At 38.4% G+C, this 20,993-nt stretch overlaps 1 protein-coding gene across 10 annotated transcripts in view; it reads left to right on the plus strand.

The window, feature by feature from the left end:
• CHD7 (chromodomain helicase DNA binding protein 7) overlaps nucleotides 1-20,993 on the plus strand; it is a 130,712-nt gene that overhangs the window by 63,238 nt on the left and 46,481 nt on the right. For 7 of the 10 annotated variants that reach the window (XM_051843757.3, XM_051843760.3, XM_051843758.3 and 4 more), the window contains 7 exons: nucleotides 46-183; nucleotides 1,214-1,279; nucleotides 7,217-7,272; nucleotides 15,219-15,333; nucleotides 19,184-19,267; nucleotides 20,621-20,758; nucleotides 20,853-20,974. In XM_051843757.3, the coding sequence (XP_051699717.2) occupies nucleotides 46-183; nucleotides 1,214-1,279; nucleotides 7,217-7,272; nucleotides 15,219-15,333; nucleotides 19,184-19,267; nucleotides 20,621-20,758; nucleotides 20,853-20,974 (719 nt within the window). The remainder of the gene's footprint in view (nucleotides 1-45; nucleotides 184-1,213; nucleotides 1,280-7,216; nucleotides 7,273-15,218; nucleotides 15,334-19,183; nucleotides 19,268-20,620; nucleotides 20,759-20,852; nucleotides 20,975-20,993) is intronic. The other 3 variants (XM_051843759.3, XM_070075066.2, XM_089335284.1) reach the window with 1 other exon arrangement.

Genomic DNA, 20,993 nt, shown 5'->3' on the forward strand with positions numbered 1-20,993 from the left:
GTGATTGTGTTTTAAACCCCCAGCTTTGTTGGATTTTTGTTTTAGAAGAGACGGTCCAGTAGGCAGGTGAAGAGAAAGCGCTACACTGAAGACTTGGAGTTCAAGATTTCTGATGAGGAGGCAGATGATGCAGATGCTGCTGGGAGAGACTCCCCTTCCAACACTTCACAGTCAGAGCAGCAGGTTAGTGGCTGGCGTTCCAGGATTCACATGTGCGTTTCAGAGATGCACGGGAAGGTTTATAGCTGGAATCCAGGAAGTTCGGTGGACACATTGGACTTCCAGCAGAGGAACATTCATAGGATGTTGGCTAATGCACTATGGGGAATTAGTTGTTTAGTAGTATCTTTTAAAAAGCCCTGTTCACTGGAATTTATTTTTATACACGCCTGTGATATGTAATTTGACACAATTTTGGAGAATTAATGGTCTATGCTGAGGAATAGTCAGAGCTGGAATACAAGGAAGCTGAATTTACCTCTGAGAATTCAGTGCTGTAGCTTGTGGGACTTTAATAAACCACTCAAGCTTGTCTCCTGCTGTTAGGCACCGTCAGAACCCCTTTATGAAATTACTGCCTTGTAGTACCCAGCAGGGCATACTTTATTCTCTGTGCAATGTAAATGATGGATAAAATAGTTTGTATAAAATATGGGTAGTAATGTAGGATTGATTATTGTAAAGATCTTTTTTAAGATAATGCTTTTTTCTTAATATTACTGTACTTCAGTTAACAAACTGGTAACCCATTGAAAAGTATATTAAATGCAGTTTTGTGTTTTATTTGGTAATTTGTTCTATGTTGGTTATGTAGCATTTTGTGTGACCTCCATAGATAAAAGCTGCCTACAATAACAGAATGACGAGTGTATTTACCCCATGGGCATAGATGAGGAAAAGTTACATTTTTGACGGCTGTCATGCAGAGATTCTTTTCTCTTGGCAGCTGGAGTTACTGAATGCTCTCTGGCTTCAGGGATCCATGCTAGTCTATGTAATTAAACCACATAATCATAAAATGATGTGCACAGATCTTTTACCTTTCTGTAGAATGAAAATTTTGTTCTTTTCAGTTGTATTTCCCACTGGTAACTTTGTACCTGGTGATTGAAGGCATAGGGAGGCAGTGGCAAAGGGGAATGGTTTCTTGCTTGTATAGCTTAAAATGAACTATTTTCTGAGTGGGTGGATTCATATGACTTGTGTTTTTTAGGAATCTGTTGATGCAGAAGGCCCAGTGGTAGAAAAAATCATGAGCAGTCGTTCAGTCAAAAAGCAGGTAAGCACCTTTTGGAGTGATCAAAGTCTGTGAGATCCGTACGACTCTGATAGGATTATTGGCTTTATAGTTTTCTTTAGAAATCCTGCTGTTGTAAAAATACAACTTACGGTAGTATTTCTAGTCTTGTTTCATTTATCAGCCCAATTAAAATCTTTAGAATATTTAGTTCCAAGTGAAATAAAAATATACCAAGCAGTCAATGCTTTATTATACTGAGTAGGCAACAAAACCAAGAGTCTCCAGGACTTTCAGTTATAGCTGCCTGTTTTTAAAAAATCAAATTCATAAAAATTATCAATGTGAACTTACCTCTCATTTCTCTTAGGAAGGTTATCCCAGTCTTCCATGATAGGATGGAAGTTCTCTATCATTTTAGCAAATCAATGTGCTCTTGTGTGTTTTATGAAAATTTTTCATGTACAACTGAAATACCAATAGACATTGCCAAGGCAAAGATGAAACATAGCGCTGTTTTCATTGTAATTTTTGAAGTTTATATGACTTACTCTTCAAAGTTATTCAAAGTTTCTGTTAATCTGCAAAAGTGAGCTGTAAATACTGTCACTAGCCTGATAACCAAAAATTACAGTGACAATGTTTTCTGTTACTTAGGGAAACTCCCCTTTTCATTCCAACTACCTGCTTCATTGCCCAGAGTAGAAAATGCTTTGTTTAATTAAAATAATTGCATGGACATCCAGGGCATTTACATATTCCAACAGGTAACTCTTAGTGTCTCTGGAAAGTCTTTCTTGTCACCTTTAGATACAGGTGTCTGTCTCTCAGTTCAGATCTTTGTCAAACCCACAGTTCATTCTTTTTATTTGAAGGAGTGGGTGGAAATGCAGTTTCATGTTTAACTTGTAAAATAAATATTTTTAGTAAAATATACACAAAGTGTAGCTTCCCAGTGAGGAAGATGAGGAATGGAGGAATTATGGGATTTAAAGTGAGATCTCAGACTTATCAAACAGGGAAACCTTTACTATTCAAATACTGATATCAAGAGACCCTTGAAAATGTTATTGCACTGGCAGTAAATTTCCTTATACCTCCTTTTCAATACTGTTTGCTTTTCTAATGTGTGACTCAGGTCATGGGATTTTATCAGGATATACAACCCAGTTCATATGAAGATAATCAGGAGCAACCTGTAAAGATATTTTCAGACTGAAGGTGTTGGTAGTGTATGGAGTGGTTACCCTGCAACTTTTTTGAAAGTGAAGATTTCCTCTCTATATTAAATGATAAAAATCTCCTCCAAATTTCCCACCTGTTCAAGCAGAAATGAGCACTATTTAATTCATTAGAAGGATTGCATTTTTGTCCTACTAATGGCTTCCGAACTATAAATTTGTGAATTGTAGGTATATGGTAAAATTTAAATACTTGACATGCTTTAAAGAGTAATCCCCTTCACTAAATTGAAGTGACTTGTTTGAGTAAATAGCATGTCGTTTGGATGGACTGTACTAATTTTCATTCAGTTGATAGTACTTCAGCAGGCATACTCAGCAGGTCTGGGGGTTGCAAATGATAATTAGCTCCATTATTCAGAGCTACTTAGACTATGCATTATTTAAGACATTGCCTTTGCTTTCTGTTTTGTCCCCCTGCAACCCCACCTTTGTGCCCTTTAAACATAGGTGCCCATGGTTTAGGAATATGTATTGTTACCATGTACTGATGCCCAGGTTAACTTGTCATAGAAGATTAAAAACCACTCGGTGTCGGAGGGTAGAACATTTGTTGAGAGGTGAGTTTGAGGATGGAGATTTGTGGAAAAGTTTCTCTAGAAGGGGAGGTACACTTTGAGGTGTGATTTAAAGTAGCAAAGAGATGTACGTCAGATTGCATTGCTTATCCAATCCTTGTATTCCTTAAGCAGCAGTAATAGCATAGCATGACATTTGGAATGGAATATTCCTAACTGGGAGGCACTAAACATTAAACATTGGTGCTTGGTGCTAACTTTTTAACTCGACTACTGCTCTCAAAGTAGTTACTTTCGTTATCAGCTTTAATAACATTGGAGCAAAGTGTTGCACATGGAAACAAAAGGAAATTCGAGATTTTTCTGTGGATTCTGGCTATGCCTGCTGGTCTGTTTCCTATTACCATGAATAATTTAAGAGTTGGTAGGGAGAAAGTATCTGTATCTCCCTCTGGCAGCACTCTCAAGACCTCCTCTGCACAGTACTGACCCACAGTGGGGACTGTGTTGTTCAGAGTCACTTGACCTCGTCACTGTGGACTAAGAAGGATAATGATCCACTGTGATGGAGTTGTGCAGACTCACAGAACTCCTCTGACAGAGCCTCCCTAATTCAGACCTCATGTTATGTATAAATAGGGATGGCTGGGGCATTTGTGTTGTTCTAACCCAGGGTAATGTGCATGGGACCCTGTGAAATGGGCATAGTAGGTACTAGTTTTGAGTTTTGAGGTAGATATATGAATGGATTATAAAATGATTATAAAGGTTAATTCTTTGTTTTCCATATTTAGTCATTCTGTAGCCCTTTCTGCTTTGAACCACTCATCTTTGGAGAAGAGTTTAAATCGCTTTTGTATCAGAAGGTCAGAAATATTTTAAAAGTGAACTCTCTAACTATATTCCCTATAATTTTTCATTTTAGATCCCAGGGTGTTTGTTTTAGTTTTCTTTGGCTGAACTCCGTTTAGAAAAGAGTATAAAGAAGGCCAAACTCTTCTTCTTTTTTTTTTTTTTTTTTGACATACAGAGTGGACAGTGAGAGAGAGAGACAGAGAGAAAGGTCTTCCTTTTTGCTGTTGGTTCACCCTCCAATGGCCGCCGCGGCCAGCACGCTGCGGCCGGTGCGTCGCGCTGATCTGAAGCTAGGAGCCAGGTGCTTCTCCTGGTCTCCCATGCGGGTGCAGGGCCCAAGGACTTGGACCATCCTCCACTGCCTTCCCAGGCCACAGCAGAGAGCTGGCCTGGAAGAGGGGCAACCGGGACAGAATCCGGCACCCCGACCGGGACTAGAACCCGGTGTGCCGGCGCCGCAAGGCGGAGGATTAGCCTAGTGAGCCACGGTGCCAGCCCGAAGGCAAAACTCTTAATTGTATTCAGTATTGTATCTGTTTTTTCCCTAGGTGCACTGTCATTTGGTATCTCTAGGAGTGTAGACAGGAGGTTGTGCCTAGCCTTTTCTGTCCAGTGTTGCTGCCTAGTTCAGTAATAACATGCTTAGGCAGGGTCATCCCTCTTTGACACTGTAGGATTGTCATTTGTTGCCAGGTGGCCAGAGCTTTCTGATTCTTATGAACAATAGGACAATTATGGTTTAGTAATTTTGGAACTGTAAGTTTCACTTGAATAATAAGGATTGCCTGAACTAGTTGTATTGTCTAATGAAAAGTTACATACTTTTCTTAGAAATCTTCTATTGAACACATAAAAAGTACTTAGAGGACTCTCAAGTGTAGCTGTCCAAGAAATTAATTTGAGTGTGGGGTGTGTAAACAGTGCATTCACTCAGTTGTTCATTAGATGTGCCATGTCCATGACAGATTGATTTCTGATAATTTGGCTAGGGTGGGGGTTGGGGTTGTTTCAAGCTGTTACCTTTGAGGCTGGTCAGATTGCCACTTGGTGAATAATTAAAATGGTACTCCTCAGGGCTTGTGGATTCATGTACTTTTAGCAATTGTTTTACTATCAGTAGAACAAAAGCGGTTAGCATGGTTATGTTCCTATGAAAGGAGGGGTGAAGACCAGCTCTGTTGATAGTGCTTTGGGTAGGAAGGTGGTGATCCAGTATGTGTGCTAGTTCCTCAAAGCGCAGTGTTCTACTTTGCAACATCCAAAGGACATAGGGCCTGGGACAATTCTGCACCAGACCCAGGCACTGCTGAGTGGGGTCTCAGAACCTTCTTGGTTCCTTGAGATAGCTCTAGACCCTCTTGTTAGGCATCTTTATGGCAGGGTCCCTGAGGAACAGCTGATCATGACAAGAAAATTGGTATTGAGAGCTGGAGACAGGTAGGTGGCTATAAGAGTCAGAGCTTTCTGGGAACAGAATTCAGACAGAATGGAAGCTTTATATCCACTGTTCAAGATTTGATCCTGTGTGCTTTGGTGTCCACCAGAATTATGGAATGTCACTACATTCAGAGTGAGACAGAACAGCGTGGAGGGAGAGATCAGAGAGAAGGAAATAATAGCGCACAGAAATGATAAGCCTAGTCTTGTTAACTAACTCAAAGATAAATAATCCTGCAAAACTCCTTGGGAACTGAAAGAAATATGGTTAGTATTTGCGCCCTGACATTTGAGTTCTCTTCTAGGTTTGGGTTTCATGAAATGCTGTGAGAAATGCCAAAATGTCTAGCGTCATCCTTGCTTTCCGTTGTCCTTGGGTACCTACTAGCTAATCTTTCTTCACCTGGAATCTCCAGTTCTATAGGAGGATAATATATGTGGAAATGACAGTAGAGTGGGGAAATATCAGGGCTAGGAAAAAGTGAGGTGAGTCTCGGATGGGTTGTCACCTAAACTGATAAAAAGTTACCCGTAGATGAATTCTGGGTTTATATTGCTAGCCCTTGAAGACATTCAGAATTTTTCCTTTTCATTTTGGATATCTGAAAGTTTGTGACATGGGTGGTATTCAGAATAACTGGTTTAAAAGCTGCCGTATAGTTATCATCTTTCATAGATCGATTAGGGCACAACCAGATATGAATAAGTGTTAACCACACTCCTGGACATCCAGTCTTTTTGTTGGGGTCACTGGACAGGTGAAAAAGCTGGGTAAAATTCTGGTTTACCAGATAAAGGTGAGAGTTTCAAAGGAAAGTGTAAGTTCACGATCCTTGACAAGAGTGAAGTTTAGAGATGGAGAGGAAATGCGGTGCCTTTGAGCAGACACACGCCAGTCTGTTATCCAGTGGAAGTCTTCGCTCTTTTTTTGTCCTCTGCCATGTTCCTACTTGCCTTAATTTTCTTCGAAGCAACTCAGAGGTGGCTTAGCAGCTATGTACGACCCTCAAGGCAGGCTTGGGGGTTCTTGTAAGAATGTAAAAGCAATCCTGAAACATCTGTAAGTGGTGTTTATGTTTTACATCTCTGATTTATCTGATCAAATGTTCCAGGAGAAAATTACATATTATGACTTGTTTAACAGCCTAATACCAAAAGGGAAAAAAGGCTACAAAATTGTATGAGCATTTCCTCTGCATGTACCACAGCAGGTTGGGTCAAGGGAAATGTTACAGATAATCTTGCCTCTGAAAACTCCCGATTTGGCTGCATGTATCACAATTTTAACCTCACCTAGATGTAGTATTTGGAGTGTTAATTTTATTTGGCTGCTCTGTATGTGAGACATCTTGTCTGAGAGATTTTAATTGTACCATTGAGTAAAACTAAAACTATGAATAGTGATGCACTGAAATTATACAGCATAAGAACAAGGTTTAGTTTTATATGGTTTCTTGTTTAGAGTTATTAACTATATGGAGAAATAAATGTCTTTTAAATATTTTAAAACATTACAAAACCCACAATGTAAAGTTGCCATGAGGCAGCCAAAAATAATACATATGGCATTCAGGAGAGCAGTTGCTAATTGGCTGCTGCCTGAGAAAATGGTACACTTGGCGTCTACTTAACACTGTGGGTTTGGCAGAATGCCAGATTTGGGGTCAGGTTGTTGTGAATGAAGCTGCGTGTGGTTAGGGAGGAGTTAAAATGATTCATGTCTGAGAAACTCCAGCACGTCGAGCAGAGTAGCGTGCATGGGTCTGAGCACGTCAGTCTGCATCCCACGGCGCCCCACAGCTCGCAGCAGGCACATCTTCACGGGAGGATCCTCTGCTGCTCTTCCTGGCCTGGTCTGTGCTCATGTGAGAGGAAAGCATTACTTTTGAAATCTTGGAGTATATGTCTGAAAATGTCTTTTGTTTCAGAAGGAATCTGGAGAGGAGGTAGAAGTTGAAGAATTCTATGTGAAATACAAAAACTTGTAAGTAAATTGTGATTTTTTTTTAAATGAGGAGGATTTATTTTCAAAGTACTAAATAGGTATTTTTCAAAAATTGGGAAACTTCAGGATGATTTACTTATTGTCTAGAAGACTATTCCCTTCTGTTATATCTTTGATATTTTATGATTTTTATTTTTCTGGAGCGTGCATAATTAGTATAAAAGTTGACTTTCATCTACAACTAAGAAGTTCTTTTTAGAGGGAATAAAACTTCTGCAATGATAGAAAAATGTGTAAAGTAATTCTTGCCTATCTTCTGAAAGTGAATTTCACTCTCCCTCACCTGTGCATACTTATACTTTTGAGTGTGAACTCTGTCATGGGACAAAGGCTCTAACTGGCGTTGGGGACCTTTCTTCAGCCACGGGCCATTTGGCTATCTATAACATCATTTAGGGGCCATACAAAATTATCTACTTAAAAATAACTCTGCTGTCGATTTACTGGATTTCAAGTCCTGCCTGAGGTTACCTTCTAGGGCCAGACCAACCAAATAAATGATTTTTCATGGGTCTCATACGGCCCACAAGGTAGACATTCCCCACCGCAGTTGGGAGAATAGAGGATCATGATATCACTTAGGTTTTAAAGTACAGCTGGCTATGGTTTTAACTGTTTTTGTTTATTGGCTTCTGATATTTGTTTAGTTGGTTTGAATTGCATAACTGTAAAAACTGAATTGAAGAAGGCAGCAAGCTCTTGCCCTCCATGTTGCTGTGCTGTGCCCGTACATGGTGCACCTGGTCCACGCCCAGTTGGTGGTGATCAGTAGAGTGCAGTTGAAGAAGGCTGAGGCCACTGTCTAACCTAAGGAACAATCACAGAAAAGGACAAAAGCATTTGTTGATTATGTAAACATTGCCCATTTTAACACAAAGCACCATATCAATAAATTCTAGGGCTTTTAAAAGGAGGCTTTTGTGAGTTGCTGTAAAAACAGCCTAAGAAAAATTGTGCTCCCCTGGAAACTGAAAGCATCAAATGCCTTGGTCTTTCTGTCACTCTCCTTTGTTGGCCCTGTATTAATAAACTGATCCACATTAGAAGTTTTGAACAAAGCTTTTTACCAAGTAAAGAGATAAAGAAATCTTTATCAGTGTTATCATGTGAGTTCAATGAAATACAGTTTGACATTAAAAAAAAAAGCCCAGTAAATGTCAGCTGTCATCATTTTGTCATCAGAGCATGAGTTTACACAAGCAGGATTTAAGTGATGACTCGATTTCCTATGGCCTTGGGAGGAGAGTGGTGTAAAGATAGATGAGAAAGAGGTAAATTAATAAGCCAGAGATGGGGAGAGTTTTCTTGAAGATTTACCACTCTTGGCTGCCAAAAAAAAACCAAAAACAACAACAACAACAAAAAAAAAAAACAAAAAAAAAAAAAAACAACGCTGCTAGACAGGCATCCAAGTCAGTGTGGCACAGTTGTCTGAGGTGCCTCAACCCAGCCCCCAGCCGGCTGACTACTACCGAGGAGGGTGCAGTGCTCCTGCTGCGGATGGCTGCCACACCTGGAGCATCAGTTCTCCCTGCAGTCATCCGAGTTCTAAAAGTAATGTTCCTGTCTAACATTATGGAGACCTGAGGGAAGTAGCATTTTTGTAAAACTGACAGTTACTGTTAACCTTTTGCTTTGACATCATTTCAGATTTACAGAAAAATTGCACATTAACTGTAAAGCATTTTTGTTTTTCTTTGAAAGTAAAGAATGTCTTCTGAAAGGACCCTTTAGACTACTAAGCGTGGTAATGGTTGCAGAGTAGTGATTTACTAATTCTAACTTTATTCTAAATTTATTGGTTGGGTTTCTGGTGTAAGCAAGAGCTTCGCCCACTTGCCCACTTGCTAATTTATGGCTGTTTTGACCTGTGGGTTCTCCTTTTATTCGTTGGCTTTTAATTCTTTGTGGCCACAGTGTTATTTATTTGTTCACATTATCCCAGATTTGGCCAATGGGAGCCCCTTCAGGCAGGCTCCTCTGTCTTTTTGCCGTGTCCCTACTCATTGAGTCTTTTCTTACTTTCTGGCTGCTCTGGGCTCATGGTGTAATTTCCCTATTTCGGTCTTGGAATGAGTTATTTGTCTGAGGAATGCTAGTTGTTTTTAGTGGGAGGGCATTTAGACTTGGGCTTTGGGTGTTCTCATTGCTGTTGAGGAGTCACTTCTTCCAGTCCCTCCTAATGAGTAGGGATAGGGAAGTATGAGCATACATGTGTATGCATGATTGCACACACACAGTTACACACCTGTATCTATTCATTGTAGATACACACATACCTATCCATATCTACTAGCTAACAACAGAAATGATGCCTCTTCATTGATACTTCCATTATAATTCCCTTCTTTGACTATAAAAAATCTAGGTCTTAGTTTTTGGTTTTTTTATTTTTTAACTTTTATTAACCTGTAATCTTTGTACATTTTTATGGGGCACAATACAATATTCCCACACATGTATACAGCATAAGCTGATCAAATCGAGTAATTAGTATTTCTACTTCTTTTTCTCTGTGTTTGAATCCACCAGCTCCTCTCCTCCTCTTCTTTGTACAGTACCAAATACATTGTGAACTGTAGTTGCCTCATTGTGCTGTGGGTAGAACGCTGGAAGCTGTTCTGTTTCACCGTGTTGTGTTACCCATTATCCAATCTCCCCTCCACCCCAGTCCTCTCATCTTTTCCACTCTGATTACTAGATGGACTCTTTTCCCCCTAAGAAGAACGCTTCCACATATGAGAGAAATGCAGGATTGATCTTTCTGTGTCTGGTTTATCTCACTTGATATAATGACCTCTAATTTCTCCATTTTGCTGCATCAGGACTTCATTCTTTTTTATGGTTGAATAATATTTCGCTGTGGATCTAGACCACATTTTCTTTCTTCATCTATCCACCTGTGGATACCTAGGTTGATTCCATGTCTTGGTATTATGAACAGTGCGGCAGTGAACATGGGAGTGCAGGGATCCCTTTAATTTCATTTCCTTTGGATACATACCCAGAGATGGGATAGCTGAGTTTTAGTTTTCTGAGGAACTTCCAGACTATTCTCCATAATGGCTGCAACAATTTGTATTCCTACCAAAGTATAGAATGGATACTTTTTCTCTACATCTTTCCCAACATTTTTATTTTTTGTCTTTTTTATATATTATCTGGCTCTTTTTATATACATAATATATTTTTGGTCATTCCTGGAATGTACAAGCAGTACTTTCAGAATTACTTACCAGCTTGTATTTCTGTGGGGCGGGAGGATGGAAACCTGTATTTGAAACTTTTTGTCTATAGTTTGAGGGAATACAGGCTAAATACTTGTTCAAAATTTCTGTCAATTGGTTCTTCCCCACCAGTCTGATTTTGTTACAGATGGTCCATTGGTTGCTGTTTGTATTTATTTTCTATTTTCACCAGCCCCCCTTGTCAATTTTTTTTTAGTTTTCTTCTTTCAAGTTTATGGAATATTAACATGCTTCCGAAGTCAGAACTGTACACAAAATGATTCTCAGAGAAGTATCATCATGCCTTCCATTCCATCGTGTTCCTGTTTCCTCATTAATTCTAGGCTTTTCCTTTCTGTAATTTTTGGCATAAGCCTACAGATATATACTCTGATAATTTCCCCTTCTTTCTTACTCAAAAAAAAAATTGCATTCCATCAGTATACTTTTTGGTCTTTGCATTTTTCATAACAATATTCTGAAAATTATTCTAAATCAGTTCTAAGAGTTCTCATTTGTTTCACTTGGATAGTACTCTGTTACATTAGCTATCCTATACCTATTCAGTCTCCTGTGTACATGTACCTGTAGTACATGATATGGTTCTAATCCTATTCTTTTCCAAATATTGTTGTTGTAGCATCATTATGAAGTCCATCTTCACCCCATGATTTGAAATACAACCTTTATCTTGTTCTAAAGTTATGTATTTATTTGTATGTGTGTTTTATTCCTTTGATCTGTTTGTCTATTTGTAACCTAGTATCACACTAGTTACTTCTGGAGGCATGTTATAGTATTTTTTTTAAATATTTATTTTGCTTATTTGAAAGACAAAATTATAGGAAAAGGTAGAGTCGGAGAGAGGTCTTCCATCTGCTGGTTCACTCCCCAGGTGGCCACAATACTTAGTATTTATTTATTTATTTTTTAAAGATTTATTTATTTATTTGAAAGAGTTACACAGAGAGAGGAGAGACAGAGAGAGAGAGAGAGAGAGAGAGAGGTCTTTCCATCCAATAGTTCACTCCCCAGTTGGCAGCAATGGCCTGAGCTGCGCTGATCCAAAGCCAGGAGCTAGGAGCTTCTTCTGGGTCTCCCACGTGGGTGCAGGGGCCCAAGGACTTGGGCCATCTTCTACTGCTATCCCAGGCCATAGCAGAGAGCTGGATCGTAAGAGAGGCAGCCGGGACTAGAACCGGCGCCCATATGGGATGCTGGCGCTTCAGGCCACGGCTTTAATCCACTGCGCCATAGCATTGGCCCCTTATAGTATATTTTAATATCTGGTAGGTTTAGTTTATCTTTGAAGCATTTCCTTTTTAAGATTTTCCTGGAAATTCTTGCATTTTTTATATATGAAGTCTATAATTAATTTGTCTAATTCCATAAAAATGCTTTCTTGTACTTTTATTTACATTGTGCTAAATTTACAAATTTATGAGGTTGAGTTATGCTATATAAAAATAAAGGTATATTTCCAGTTGGGTCAGCTCTACTTTGTCTTTTTTTTTTTGAAATTTATTTATTTAAAAGGCAGTGTTAGAGAAAGAGACAGAGAGATCTCCCATTTGCTGGTTCACTCCCCAAATGGCTGCAATGGCCCAGGCTGGCCAGGAGCCTAGAACTCCATCCAGGTCTCCCATGTGGGTAGCAGGGACCCAAGTACTTGGGCCATTTTCTTCTGCTTTTGCTGTCACATTAGCAGGGAGTTAGATCACAAGTGGAACAGCCAGGACTTGAACTGATGCTCATATGGGGGTGACAGCATTACAGGTCATGTTTTAACCTGCCTTACCATAACGCTGGCCCCTCTACTTTTGTCTTTTAAGAATATTTTGAATATTCCTTACATAAATTTTTTAGATTTATTATTAGATATACTACTAAATATTTTGTCCTTGTTGAACTTATAAAAGTTTTTCTCTTTACATCATGTCTGTAACTGGCTATTGTTTGTGTGAATGAAGGGTATTTATTGACTTTCTGTGTTAATATTGTACTGTGTTATTGAATTATTTTATTGTTTGAATTGCTTTTCTAATTGATTCTCTAGGGTTTTTCAGGTACATGACATTATAACCTGCAAATTAGAGCTTTGCTTTTTATTATCTTGTTGTTATGCGTCCTACTCTTTTTATTTGTCCAGTGGCATTGGCTAATGCTTCAAATATAATATTGAGTAAGAGTATAGATAGTACGTTCCAGATCTTGTTTCTGATCTTTGTAGAAGTCTGTGGTGTTTCTCCAATTAATAGGCGCCTGACTTCAGGATTAAAGTCTCTTTATATGTTAATTATATTAATGAAGTGTAGGTTGAGCATCCCTATTCTGAAAATCTGAAATCCAGAGTACTCCAAAATTTGAAACTTTTGGAGCACAATGTGATGATCAACCTACAGTCGAAATGCAGGTAAATTAAAAAATACTGTGTAAAATTACACTTAGATTAATATGTATAAGATGTGTATGAAGCACAAATAAATTCCATATTTAGACTGGATCCCATCACCAAGATATTTCATTAAGTTTGTGAAGATAGTCTGAAGTCTGAGAAAATCTGAAATTCAAAGCAGTACTTGTTCTAAGCATTTCACATAGGGATACTCAACCTGTACTTCTCAATTCCTATTTTTCCGAGTTTTAAAAAAACTCAGGTGTTAAATTTTATCAGAGTTTTATTTTTTTTCCAGTAGCAGTGGAGATATAGTTGTATGATTTCCCTCCTTAGATACATTAATATTGTGTATTTGTTCATGAATTCTCCAGTGGTAAATTCAGGCATATATTCCTGGAATAAATCCTAGTTAGTTTTGATGTACTATTTTCTTAATATAGTGTGGAATTATGTTTGCTAATACTTTGAGTAGAACTTTGTGCTGATCTGCAAAAGGGGTATGGTCTTCCAATTTTTTTCTTTTTGTACTATGTCAGAATTAGATATAAATGTTATACTTGCTTCATAAAGATAACTTACATTTTTATGAGATTGTTTTCCAAAATGTGCATAAATTGTTTATTTGTAGGACCTAGTTCCAGATGATATTGTATTAACTTCTTAATATTTTCATACAGTTCACTTCTTCATAACATTTTCCTTATATTTTAATGCTAGTCCATCAGTAAGATTTACTTTTTACTTCAATTATCTAGCTACTATGACATAGCAACCTGCCTTTGGCCTTTTTTTTCCCCTTCCTCCACTTCCTGAGCAAGGTTTCTGAGTAGATCTTCATTATCAGAGTTTAAAGAGTAGAGTTACAGCCTGGAACATCGGGAGACAGAGCAGGGCTGGACCCACTTGCTTGGGTGCCCGTGTCTAGCTTGTAGCCATTCTGGTGGTGCTTTGAAAACATTTACACAATCAGACAGAATGAGAATACTGACTGCACATTTGCCACTTTTATCAAATAATTAGGAGACTAGAAAAGGTTATTTTCATAATATTTTTTCTGATTGTGATACAATTGTGTATTACTTACAGAAAATTTGAGACATTTGAAAGTTGAAAGTACAAAATAAAATACTTGCAGTATTAGCAACCATCCAGAAGTGATCACCATTGACATGTTTTCATCTAGTCTGTGTGTGTGTGTCTGTATGTAACATTAATACCATTTTATTATTTCTATATGTCATGCATTTAAAATGTTTTCTGCTCAATTATAGAACTAAATTAGCCCCTAGCATTGAAAATGCATTTAATTAAGACATTGCATAAATATCATTATATGGTACTTAATAGTGTAAGCACTTCATATAGTATCAGTTGTTTGAAAAAGATTTCATAATGGTTGCTTACTTTCTAAGAGTAGCAGTACGCTGATTCTCTAAGAGGTATGTATCTAAGTATCTCATTTTTTTTTTAAATATCACCAAAAACAAATGAGACAGTTGAGGTTGTTGGGGAACAGGGAAATGATGGTGATAACAAAAAAATATTGAAACACCAAACGAAAGAAGTGTCACAGGTCCCTGCGGTCCTGGGGAAGGGAAGAGAGACAAGTTCAGGTCAGGAAAGACACAGATGTGCTCAGAGCAGTGGGTCTGAAAAGGAGGAGAAAATTAGTGGAAAATTCGCAGGGGACCAGGGAACGTCATTTCAAGGCTCCTGGAATACGCAGGTTGAGAAAGCAGGAACTGATGTGGAACCGTGAAGGTGTCATCGGGAGCTCAGACTGCCCTAGAAAGTAGGTTAGGCTCACCTGTGAGCCTTGTGTGCATCGAGGGTGCGCTGCACCCCTTACTGCCAAAGAAATTGCTGTTTTAAGTGTGAATTCTTTAGTTTGATAAAAACCTCTTATTTCTCAATTAATGATAAAAGACTCAAAACATAAATTCATAATTAAGGCCCCCCTGTATATATAGATTGTTTTATACTGAAGTGTAATCCATTCTTTTGAAAATGGCTTGTTACTATGCACTGTTTTGATTTTTGTTCATGTATTTTTTTGTATGTAGTGGGTTAAGAACTGGAGGCTTAGGACAGAAGGCAAATGTGAGGCACTGGTATTGATTTTTCTCTTCCTCTGAAGCATGAATGGTTGTATTGAAATGTTGCTTAGCAGCCTTTGTGAGTAATTAAGTGGGTTATTTTGTTAATGATCTGTTTGGTTGATTTTTCATGTAATAAATACATATTTAATAAAGGATTAATTATTTTTACATGTTTCAAGGGTATTATTTTGTGTTTTTCAGCTCTTATCTTCATTGTCAGTGGGCTTCTGTAGAAGATCTGGAAAAAGATAAGAGAATTCAGCAGAAGATTAAACGATTTAAGGCAAAACAGGGCCAGAATAAATTCCTTTCAGAGGTATAAAACCTGGTTAATTTTCTAAAGAATGTTCTTTATTTAAATGTTCCAAATTTTGAGTTTTACTGCTGCAAAGTATTGAGAAAAACTAGCTTGCCTCATTTGGTGGTGTTACTTGCATATTAGTAACTGCTTATTGCTAAAAAAATTTGTAAACAGGAAGTTTCTCATTCTTCCTGTTGCTTGGTCTAGAAGATACTTGGTCCTCATGATACTGTGTGGAAACAGTGGAAACAGTATGATGGAAATCTTGTGATGAACGATTAGTAGAGAGTGAAATAAATAAGTAAAGTCCAGAGATATAAAAGTTAAATTTCTTTGAGGAGAGATCTCTTTTTTTCAAGTCAGTGCCGGATCACAGAGAAGCCACTAAACTCATTTTCACAATGCTGAGCCATGATTCGGAAGCTGGTATAATTTTTTCACCCAGGCCCCTTTATCCAGGGTTGTCAGTCGTGGAAGGACAGCATTACCCACAGCAGTGCAGAGAATTCGCATTTACCAGAGTGCTAGGTTGCCTCCCCGAAACATTGCCTATTACATTTCAAAAATGCTTTCACAAGCTGCTTACTGGGGCCTCTGCACTGTTGGTCACCAGTGAGGTTTCACTTAGATCCTCATACAGCACAAAGCAGAACCCCAACACTGAAGGATAAGACATGCTGATTTATCAGTTTTCCCTCATAAAAGAGTCCACCGCAAGTAAACTAGAAAAACGTATGCAACCTGATGCCAAACACCTGTCTAACGACCTGCCTCATGCTGCTACCCCTTTTAGAAATGGGAAGGGTGGGGCATAAATGGGTTTAGTTACGTCTGTGCCATAAAATCCTTGTAATTTCAGGTGACAGGCCTGTGTTCTCCTGGGATCTGATTTCCGCAATCCCAGTGAGCAGCGGCAACATCTGCATTAGCTGGGAGACTGTGGTTGCTCTTTTCCCGGACACTTGTCTGTGACACCCCCTCCGTTGCTCTGCGGATTCAGCTTTTTTGCAACGCAGCAGTTGGCACTGTGTGGCGTGGAGTTACTCAAACGTGACTCAGTTCTTACGTCTTGGGCAATTTTAAGCTGCTTCTTTCTTGGAAAGGGTAGTTTCAAGGAAAGCACTGTGAGGTTATACTTTGTGTGGCTTCTTAATGAAGCTAAAGTTAAATTTTTGTGACATTGGCTGAGTTGAAATCATTAGCTTCCTTTCAGGGACACGCCATATGTTGTGCTGACCTTTTCTGTGGGTCCGTGGGAGGCAAAAACAAAACAAAACAAAAACCACAATAGTAGCTTCCCTCATCCTTAAATCGTGGTCCTGTTTATTAGATTTATTTGGGCTCTGTTTCCTGTAGTCATATGCTCCTTAGGGAATTGTGCCTGTCCCTAGCTGCACACAGCCCGTCTTTCTGAGCCTGACATCTCTGTGAGTGGACCGTACCAAGGTCGAAATACATTAAATTGCTGGAAACTTGGCAAATGCAGTTCTTAAGTTTTGTCCTGAATGGGAGTACAGAGGAGGACACCAGTCCCTTTCCCTCATCTTACACAAGCACACGCTTCTGCCCCAAGTTGCTTTCCCCCGTAGACGATCACGACTTCAGGTGTTCCATGGCACTCTGACTTGGGAATTTTCAGTTATGCCTGCTTTTCCCTTCTTTGTTTTACTTTCTATTCCTATGGAAATCTGCTGCAACTAAAATCTCTATTCAGGAAAATCATTTAAACTGGAAATTTCTTTGTTTTTTGTTTGTTTGTTTAAGAGTTATTTATTTATTTGAAAGGCAGAGTTACACAAAAAGAGAAGGAGAGGCGGGACTCGGGGTGGGGGGGTTTTCCATCTGCTGATTCACTCCCCCATTGGCAGCAATGGCTGGAGCTGTGCTGATCGGAAGCCAGGAGCCAGGAGCTTCTTCCAGGCCTCCCACGCAGGTGCAGGGGCCCAAGGACTTGGGCCATCTTCTACTGCTTTCCCAAGCCACTGCATAGAGCTGGATCAGAAGTGGAGCAGCCAGAACTAGAACCAGCACCCATATGGGATGCTGGTGCCACAGGCCATGCCTTTACCCACTATAGCACAGTGCTGGCCCTTTTTTTTTTTTTTCCCTAAAGATCTATTTATTTATTTTGAAAGTCAGAGTTAACAGAGAAATAGGGAGAAACAGACATCTTTCACCCACTGACTCACTCCCCAGATGGCCACAGTGACAGGCCCTAGGCCAGGCGGAAACCGTAAGCCAGGAACTTCTTCCAGGTCTCCCACATGAGTGGCAGGGGCCCATACACTTGAGCCATCTTCTGCTGCTTTTCCATGGCCATTAGCAGGGAGCAGGATTCTAAGTGGAGCACCTGGAACACGATCCGGTGTCCATATGAGGTGCCAGTGTTACAGGCAACAGCTTTAATTGCTATGCCACTTTGCCAGCCCCTGGAAATTTCATTATATATATATATATATATATATACATATATATATATATAGGCATGGATTATTCACTTAATGCTATAGAAAAGTAAGAAAAGCTTAGGATTTTATTTCAGGATTGAATGTGAAAGCTTGTATTTAAGAACAAGTGTCTTAAAGAGAGTTTTGGCTATCAAAACCTGATTTGTGAGAAATGTTAGTGTTTATGCTGTATGTGAGTAACCCTTACATATTGTTTACCTAAATCTAGAAGCTTTCAACAAAGCTGGAGTATTACCATATTAACATTTTAAGTGAACTGAACACTTCATTGTATTTTTTTGCCTTACTGTTCACCTCTATGTAAAAGCCTGAGGCAATTGAGACACATTTTGCATTTCTGCTTTTTGTTTCATAATTCACAGTTCAAAGAATCCAAACTGCTCATTTTAAATGGGTACAGTGGCCCAGAGAATGTTTGTTCCTGAGCAGACTGTGACTGTTTATCTTTTCAACCTGCAATTCAAGGGGCAAGAATGATGTCTAAGTGACTTCTAAAAGGCCTTTTGCTGCATGTTTTAACACAGTTATTATATTGATGCTAATCCATGGAAACACCTAATAACGTGTCTTTTGTTTTCTGACATTTGAAAACTTGTCTGACCCTGACTTCTTTCAAGTGTGCTTGACTTTATAGCTTTTTTTAAACTGTAGTATTTTCTTCTATTTGAGATAACTTTGCAAGCTAGCAGTATTGTTTGACTTTTACAGAAGTTGTTAATATGTTGGTTAAATAATACAATTATTTAGGCATCAATTCCTTACTTCTTTTACCCAAACACTGTATGTTTGGTACGAATAAAAACCATTAGAATACCTAGGTTAATGACAAGACTGTTTTTCTAAATGAGGTACGAATATTGATATTGATTGGCAAAGACTTCCAAACATCATATCCTCTTTTCACAGTAAAATATGAACTCCATTGGTTTCTGTGTTTTTAACTTTTGAATAACATTCTGTAAATGATGCTATAAAGCATCAGACAACTCCAGTAGTTATAAGAATCCAGTCTCACTTATCATGCATGTTTCTGATTCTTTATTGCAAACTGTAGTTTCAGAAATGCTAAATGCATTGCATGCCATGAGCCTTTTGGATTGCTCATTAGTGAATTGTAATTTCACACTTCATTTAAAATATTCTTAAACATTCTCTAACAGTAAAAGGTTTCACACAGTAATTAAAAGACCCAGTTAACAAAGTCTGAGAAGTCTGATTTCCTCATGGGGAATGATTTTGCTAAGTTGTAGCATTTCAATTAATATAATAGAATTTGTCAAATATAAATTTTGTATTACTATGACCCAAAATATTATTGCTGGGTGAAAAGTGAAATGGTGTTTCCTCATAGGAAAGAAATAAACATTCGGACTATTTTTCTTTTCCCTTTGGTACAGATTGAGGATGAGCTTTTTAATCCAGATTATGTGGAGGTTGACCGGATAATGGACTTTGCACGTAGCACAGATGACCGGGGAGAGGTAACGAGATCATTTGTATTACCAAATGGTGATTCAGGCAGCTCTTGTGTGCTCATGGAGAGGAGGGTAGAATCCTAGAACGGGTCCTGCTCAGAGCCTTGGATCGTGACACACTTGATCTGAATTTAACTGGAACCTGCTTTTTATTATTTGACTAAATATTTTTATGTTTAATATGAGATTTTTTTAAAAAAATCAGTTTTCACTATGAAACAAATACATTATGACATTTACGTGATTCTAGAATTTGATCAGTAGAGAATCCAGTACACTTTGATGCAAATCTATGATGTAGCACAAAATTCCCTTATATAATTGAGAGTGCTCTTGTCGCAGATTGGAGTTTAATGTTATGTAGAAGTTGATGAACTTCATTTAATGTGATATACAGAGGATAACTAAATATTTCTCTTTATGAGATTTCAGTCTTGCCATTCTCATGTTGCTTTGCAGAACCCTACAAGGAAGGAAGAATAAAGGCAAATCTAGCAACTTCTGAGCAGTGTGTTAGAAACGATGTGCTTATTCACCATGAGTTCTGCCATTACTGGCTTCTTATATAAATCGAATTTTATGTGTAAAGTTTGGATTTTGTTTGTCCAGGGAGAGCCTGCAGAGGACTTCCTTTTTACTCCACAGTGTTTGAGACCACATTTATAGCAAGATCTTTACCTTTCTAGTCTTGCTTAGTTGTACTTTAAAAAGATTTGTTTCCTGGCATGTTTTTCCATGTATAGCAAATGTTTTTAACATCATGACCACATTTCAGTGAGCCTTGGTCCTGAAATTAAAGTCAATAAACCCAAGCGTTTTCTGTAAGAAAGAAAAGGGGAATCCTATTGATCTATAATTATCCAAAATATTTTGCCCTCCAGTCTTCTAGGGCTCAACTATGAGTAAATTATTTTAATGTGACTGGATGCAGACAACATCTCTTTTAGGAAATAGCAGAGGTCCTAATAAATTTGTTTCTCATTCTTTAAGAAACTAGCCAGTTATGTAAACATGTTGACATACTAAAACGGTTTACAGAATAAGTCTGAATCAGATGCTTAATGAATGATCTGCACAGATAACAAATCTGAAATTAAGCCTTATTTTTACCTCAGAGCTACTCCTTCCCATTATGTGGCTTTTAAACATTACCAGTGATCTACATAAAAAGTGAATTTGTTCCAAAGATACTGTTTCCAGTTCATGCTTGAGACAAACTGTTAAGTGTTTTTAAAACTTCTACTGATTCAGTCTTACTGGTGTTGTAGTATCTGCTGATAAAGTAGAACACATGTTTTTTGGTAATACTATATGCAAACTTAAATGAATCCAATTCTGATTTATTTAAACCCGGCCCAGCCTGTGACTCACTATCTGGTGAAGTGGTGCTCACTTCCCTATGAAGACAGCACATGGGAGCTGAGGCAGGATATAGATCAAGCAAAGATCGAAGAGTTTGAGAAACTAATGTCCAGGGAACCGGAAACAGAGCGTGTGGTAAGAATTGGCTCATGGCAGAGGATTTAATTTGAAAATAGCGTAGTGTTGGTCCTTGAGAAACCACTAATGGGATTTACTATTTTTAAAACAGGAGCGACCTCCTGCTGATGATTGGAAGAAATCGGAGAGTTCCAGGGAGTATAAAAACAATAACAAACTCAGGGAATACCAGTTGGAGGGAGTAAACTGGCTACTTTTCAATTGGTACAACATGTATGTAGAGCACTTTTTT

The sequence above is a fragment of the Oryctolagus cuniculus genome, chromosome 6 (genome assembly GCF_051225735.1).
Source record: "Oryctolagus cuniculus isolate XC-2025 breed Fujian yellow rabbit chromosome 6, ASM5122573v1, whole genome shotgun sequence".
Taxonomy (NCBI): domain Eukaryota; kingdom Metazoa; phylum Chordata; class Mammalia; order Lagomorpha; family Leporidae; genus Oryctolagus; species Oryctolagus cuniculus.